Here is a 7,280-nt window from a genome sequence, read left to right on the forward strand (position 1 = left end):
ATATTTACAAGTTCAATGATGGCAACACACCGAGCATGCGTAGACACCTTCTTTTATGTAATTAGCCCCAAGCAAGTAGAGAGCCGACCACCTAATGCTAATTGAACTTGTTCGCTTAACCTTTCGGCTATTTAATTTTACATCATAGATTGTTAAAAAACGCGTAATAGTTTCCATGGCATCTGTCTTGTAAAAACTTGCTGGCTGGAAGTAGGATCACAACGGGCAGCTACTGGCCGATACTCGCTATTAACCCCAGAAACCGGTCACTAGCCTGGTACGCGAGGTCACTAGCCTGGTACGCGAGGTCACTAGCCTGGTGCGCGAGGTCACTAGCCTGGTACGCGAGGTCACTAGCCTGGTACGCGAGGTCACTAGTCTGGTACACATGGTAACTAGCCTGGTACGCGAGGTCACTAGCCTGGTACGCGAGGTAACTAACCTGGTACGCGAGGTCACTAGTCTGGTACACATGGTAACTAGCCTGGTACGCGAGGTCACTAGCCTGGTACGCGAGGTAACTAGCCTGGTACGCGAGGTCACTAGTCTGGTACACATGGTAACTAGCCTGGTACGCGAGGTCACAAGCCTGGTACGCGAGGTCACTAGCTTAGTACACTAGGTCACTAGCCCGGTAAATTAGTGACGATTAATACCTACCTGCTTTAGTTTAAATCGAATATGAAGCAACGCAAAAATTAACGTTGCTGCAAGGACTTAGAAATCATAAATCCTCCAGCTGCTCATTTCAAACAATTTGTTGTGTATTCAATTTCACTTCGGCCCTTCAAATTAGCTAGATGGACAATAACGATGTCATTTTACCTAGTAATTTGCCTGAAACATTGTACAGACAAAACGTTGATCAGGTAATGTCTTAATTAATTCATTATTCTAATTACATATTAGGGATTAAAATACTCGCTGTGTCTCGCTATGTCTTGTTATAAAAGATGAAATTTCCGGGAAAGTTCAAAACTTCTTTTTAAACCGGGACGTCGCTTCTCGGTATTGTCCCGGAATTCCCACGGAGTACTGGGAATTGTCCCTGCTTCTATTGCTAACCGGGACAGATTCTGTTGTCTCGTCTCGAATGGAAAAAGGATAAAACGCAGGAGGTCTAACCTCTGCAGATCCAGATATTGACTGTTGATGACGGCTTCTTTGGTTATGAGTTCATCATTTCATAATATTATAATGCATTTCGAGCAATAAATGACGACACAAGAAAATATTAATGATAAGTGGAAAATGGTCTTACGCTGGCAACCGTCGTTACCGCCAAAACACAAAAATAGCCCGCTGATTTTTTTATTTTATTTTTAAGAACCATAACGACGGGGGTTGAATTCACTTCCTGCTAGCAGTAGTCACACGAAGTTGCCTCAAAAGGTTCGTGGAAAAGCAACAGTTCGAAAATACTATCAAAGTCATTAGGTTTATGGTCATACATTTGCTTGATCTAGCTCTATGTATTTCTGTGAACGCTGATACCAACCTATAAGTCAAACTGTGTAAAACTGAGATTCATGTATTTGAACTATGTCATGGTAGCTAATTTTGCATCTTCAATTTATGGAAACTGTGAACATTTACAGGTTATGAATTACAGTCATAAAGGGATTGCGCCATCGAAATATGGAGCACGATGCACATTAGGGCTACAGATGCTAGTTCACCGTATAACTGTGGACGTAGTTCATTATCATTTTGATTACATAATTCACTTAATATATGGCAACACCAGCTATATAGTAGATTGTGAATGGAGAGTTTCTTGCATGGCGGGCCGCTATTCGCGCGACTGCGGAAGTGTCGGGAGTCCAGTCGTCGAATTACCTGTTCTGCCCTTGGTTAATCAAATACTAGCTTGTGTATTTTTGTCTATAAGTGTATTATATTGACCTGCATTATATTTATTATAGCCTCCTAAGTGCTTATTTTTCTATTGCCGATGTACAGATTGGATCACTAATTGGAACTTTGTTGCTCAATGACGTGAACATAGTGTTAGATTATTGAACCTCTTCGTCCAGTTGGAGATTAGCAGGACGTCTTAGATGTCTGAATGGCACCGTGTTTACTTATGAGCACCAAGATTGGAGCAGCGAGCTGGGGTTTCTGCTACCTGCTACAGTTCTTGTCAAAATCGGCAACGAGGCCGGGCGGTTGAGCACAGCAAATATGGGGCAGTTAGCTGCATTTTTGAGACCTCAACAAGATGTGAGTATTCTGTGCGGTTCAGAATAGCAACAGGTCGAATAAACTAATCAACGCCGGTACTGCTATACTAATATACTATAATTACGTTTAATCTTTATAGGCGTGGCGTCTTCTGACGAAACCGCTTCAGTAACTACTCTACTACCTAGATTAGAAGGTGCACAAGATTGTAGGCTCCAACAGTAGTGATGGAGGGGTAATTTTATTGGGTTCCGGTAAGTTATTTGATACCTGTAACAGCGTTACTGTGCGATCGGACAAAATTTCCGGCTTAGAGCCATTAATAACGTTAGAATAACTTAGTTATCGTAAATCTATAAATTTTTCGAAAAAAAACTATACAAACTTCATCGAAGGTGACGATTCAGTGTTCATTCACTGTTTGAACCCTCTATTTTGATGGACCACGTCAATTAAAACCAAATTTAGTAAATCTTGCGTAAAATCTAAACAGAATTCTATTCGATTTACATTCAGTATTGATGAATTTACTACTCCGGTATTCAAATTACCACATCAAATTAAGCATTTTTCGATTTAAATTTAAATTCTAGGCCTTAAATTCTTAACAAATCAAGAGGAAATTTTGAATAAGTCCTAATCGTTCCTAAGTCGGTAAATAAATACTGTGAGGTTAGAGTCAGATGCTAAATTAATAAATTAGCATGACGAGTTTTCCAAACTATAAAGCCGATTCTCACTAATGAACTTCATGCTGTTACAGCCTTGATTAAAGAATTGACGAATTCTAAAAGTGACGTCTAAAAGTAATACGGCAGTGACGCCGTTAATGCTAATGAATAATGAGGCGCACTTACAAAAGATTATAAATAATCCTATGCAAACTTCATTGAAGTTTGCATGTTTTTTTTAACTTAGCATGGCTAAAAGCGTTGGAATCAACGGGCTGATTATATCATTAACGTCTAGGCAAGTCTTTGAATCGTGTGACGTAATCGCCTAAAGTATATGCAACTTAAAAATGAAGTAGCAGCTGAACTATGGTTCATTTAATTATGCTAGTCATTACTAATCACTGAAGCTTTAATGAACGTTGCAAATGTTCATTTGCTCTGTTCAAATGTTGATTTGTTAAAAGCGAATGTTTATTTTCGTATATACGAAATCATCCGAACGCCGTTTTCTATAATAAATTCATCTAATTCAGCATTAACTCGTGAAACATCATAACACGTTAATAAATTCCACGTGAATAACGGTAACATAACGAGCAAAGCAAACTACAAATGCTGTTGCTGTACCAATGGTACTTTGAGCAACGACGTGCGTGAACGTAAAGCGCATGTGAGTGAAAACGTTCACACAGAGATCAAAGGCGAAGGCCACGTGGCTGAGCATGCTACGATACAGCACTAGCAGCAGGCCTGAGATGACAGAAACTCGGTGACCGCAGATCAAGTTATCTTGACGAACGACTTTTTCATTGACGAACGATTTTTATCATTTGCTTAAATTGCACGAAGGTAATGATACCGTTCTCAGAGAACGTACTCACGTTACTGTATTTAATGTAAAAGAATTATTACTTAAATAAGAATTCCATTGATACAAACATATTAATGCGTACTGTGATTATTTTTCTTGAAAGAGGGTAAACTGAGCAATGCAGTCTCTAAACTCTAATAACGGGGTTACCACGTTGAAAACGTTACGTTATTACTATTACGTTACCAAAAATCGCACGTCTTCAATCATAGTATTGAATGTAATAAAGTGTAACGATGTTTCACGATGAAAGACTGTATAATGTTAATTCTTTTAGCATATAACAAGATGTATTAACATAATAACTTGACTACTGCACGCCATTACGTATGCACAAAAATGAGTTGTCAGTAAGAGGTCAGTAAGACTGTTATTGAGATGAATTGTCATCGTGATAAATTCACGTTGCTCAAATATTACAATATATAGAGTATAAAATAAATGTTGTATAACTTAAATAGTCAAACTATGGCATGTATGATCAATGTAAAATTGACTATGCTATTTAAGAAATGTCATAAGACGATTATTCACAATATGACTATTATATGGTAAATAGAATTGCGTGTATGGATGTGCGATTGACGAAATGTTGAATGAAAAATCGATGTTATAGCATACGTGCTTGCGAGAGTCGAGGAAATTCAATCAAAGTGTAATTAAGCTCCATGCATAGCCTGATGAAGAGCCTGAGCATAGCCTGAGAAAGTGACTCAGAGTCCAACTCAAGATGCAAGTCACAAGGGACAAGCTCTCGTTTTCTAATAATGATTCGCGATAATCAATAACTTCGAGTCAATAAATAAATTTGATTCAATGAAATAAGTTCGATTCTTAATAAAAGAAAACTAATCTATGTTTAACGAAATATCATAACCATGGCTTGTTAATATTTGTTGTTAATAGCAACATAACGATATATAACGAACGTGAGAACTTTCTGCTAGACATATCATTAATAAATATGTGTTATTAATTCTCTGCTTTCCCTCCTCACACCTTTGTGTTGTTAACGCCGATTTTTATGTCATTCGTTCTAATGCATGTTTCCGTCCATTTATTCGCGTACGAAAAATAGCTGATATTCTTATAAAGGAGCTACAACACGCACTGAATTCATCCGTTAGCCGCTCCCAGGTTATTCGCAATGATGGGAAAAATTGTTGAATAACATAATATTGAAAGCAAGAATTGAGAGTAAGAAATTCTTAAAGATCAAAATCACGTCCTAGCAAAGTAAAGGTCTGCTTCCAAACGAGATTTCCTTGGGATAATCTTGTACACGGAAATTACAAGTAACGCTAGTTGTAGTTTGGTCTTTAAAATGAAACAAGAATAGAACTTGCAAGTAATTTTTCACACGCTTCAAAAACACAACTCTATTTACTTAATGTTCCTTGTGGTCTCCAGTTCCCATGACATTCCAGCCGGTGGATCAAACCCAATCAACTGTAAAATCAAGAAATTATAACTGAGTCAATTTATTCCGGCAGACTGAAACATACGTTTGCTACAGGCATACAAAACAGGTATAATGTGGACAATACACAAATAACTGTAGTCTGTAGACATGAAAATTATGTGCTTATACCTGGCGTAGGAAGCCAGTTTACGAAGGAAAACCAACACGAAAACTCATTGGGCTAGAATTGCTTGCAAAATAGAAGTTTACTCTACGAGTGCCACGCAGTGAAGTTGCTTATTTCTAATTTAGCTCGAATGCCGCAGAAAAACTTCTTGCCTGTTATATTTTCAAACATGATTACAAATTCTCTGGAACTCGTGAATAATCCATATCTCTCAATTAACATCATAAAGAACACATCCGTTATTTTCAACTCCTACCTGCAGTCAGGTATGTTCTCGGTGGTGAAAGTAGCCTTGTAGCCTCTGTATCCGTTTTTCTTAATGTATTCATGGTTCATGTAATGCAGGATGAGCTCTGACTTGTCACTTTTGAACGCTGTTCCTTTCTCAATTTCTTTACCGCAAAATCTAAAAAATTATATTCGAAAAAAATTATTGCATTTTAATAAAGCTTCCATAATGCAGACCAAACACTTGATTGCTAATCCTCTACATTGAACTACTTTGTGAATTTTTTCAGCAGTTAATACAGGGAATTTTTTAAACTTTAATCGTGATTAATTGATGAAAATACAAGATATTTTGATATCACACCGCAACAGGCAATAAGTAAATGAATGAGTGAATGAATTTACTTCATTCATACGTGAATCAAGAACCACGAAAAAACAAGCCATACATTTTCCCCTCCGGCACTGAAACGTCTGAGCGGATCTCGAGGTAGCTGAAGGCGCAGCGATTATTGATGGCACTGCGCGGCTCTATATGGAAGTCTTGGAACGTCAGCACCGCTCGCTGGCACTTCTCAGCACGGACAACCTGCGTGTACTGCGTTTCTGGAAAAATTAAATTATGTAGGAGTTATCATACTTTGTTCATACAGTTACCATATAGGACATTGACAGCATAGAAATGATAATTTTTAGGGCATACAGTTGCTCGAAAGAACACAGACAGTATAGAAATAATAATTTTTAGGGCATACAGTTGCTCGATAGAACACAGAAAGTATAGAAATAATCAATTTTTAGGGCATACAGTTGCTCGATAGAACACAAAAGTATAGAAATAATAATTTTTTGGGCATACAGTTGCTCGATAGAACACAGACAGTATAGAAATAATTAATTTTAGGTTACACAGCTGCTCGATAAAACAGACATTCTTGTTTTTCGAACACATTCTTGTTCTTTTGTCAGTTTGCTGACAAAATGCTCGCTGAAAATATGCAACGACGTCTCATTAATTATATCTTCATAGTCATACCACCAACTCACTAGGTATTCTCTAGTCGAATCAACGCTGAAACAAGCGCCATTTAGCATGATTTAGAACATTTGAATCACGTTAAAAACTGATTCAGAAGGAAAGCAGCCGCACCGTCACTCATTTTACTTATATTGCCATGATACTCACTACTCATTAAGTTGAAGCACCATGAAAAATTGTCAATTAAACTTTTCCAATCAAAACAATTGCTAAGAATTACATACCGTTCGCTGGCGCCTTGTCGGGGTAGCCAGGAGAGACGACCTCTGCACCAGAGTTTGAGATGACGGAAGTGTACGGAGAGAGCTGCTTTATCAGAGCATCTGTGATGAAATGTGAGTGTTTAGCGACGATAATGTAAACGATAGATCAAAATTGTTAGCAAGGTAAAGCGTGTATCATGTCTGTATTAGATCAAAGTTTATTGAAAGTCAAGAATTTATTTTCATGGTCTCTTTATCATCTATATTATGTAAGATCCAAACATATGAAGGGAGTTAAAGATATCCCAGCAATTGCCTGTCAAGGTATGGGAGCCAGCAGGCACATACAGTATATGGCCTCGAGCCACAGAAAAGAATAATAATTTGAAACTGGAAAATGTGAGTGTCACTGTGATAGAAATAACGGATATCCTGATGATTAATTTTACCGAATCGTAAACATAATTTCCCAGCTCAAGAAAGGTAAAGAGA

The 7,280-nt window shown here is 37.7% G+C and overlaps 2 protein-coding genes across 2 annotated transcripts; both read right to left on the reverse strand.

Moving 5' to 3' along the window:
- Window positions 1–229: 229 nt before the first annotated feature.
- Window positions 230–1,709, reverse strand: LOC108672483. The gene is made up of 2 exons (XM_018160154.1): window positions 1,680–1,709; window positions 230–589 (listed from the first exon to the last, which is right to left on the reverse strand). Exons 1-2 carry the CDS (start codon window positions 1,707–1,709, stop codon window positions 230–232), a joined length of 390 nt encoding a protein of 129 aa, XP_018015643.1.
- A 3,358-nt stretch (window positions 1,710–5,067) lies between these two features.
- Window positions 5,068–6,908, reverse strand: LOC108672495 (cubilin-like; the record flags this gene model as incomplete). The annotated part of the gene is made up of 4 exons (XM_018160166.2): window positions 5,068–5,178; window positions 5,575–5,724; window positions 5,996–6,152; window positions 6,810–6,908. Coding segments are annotated over 4 exons (410 nt in total), but the record flags the coding sequence as incomplete, so codon positions are not given.
- Window positions 6,909–7,280: the final 372 nt, after the last annotated feature.

This window comes from Hyalella azteca, unplaced genomic scaffold, assembly GCF_000764305.2.
Source record: "Hyalella azteca isolate HAZT.00-mixed unplaced genomic scaffold, Hazt_2.0.2 contig6305, whole genome shotgun sequence".
In the NCBI taxonomy this organism is placed as follows: domain Eukaryota; kingdom Metazoa; phylum Arthropoda; class Malacostraca; order Amphipoda; family Hyalellidae; genus Hyalella; species Hyalella azteca.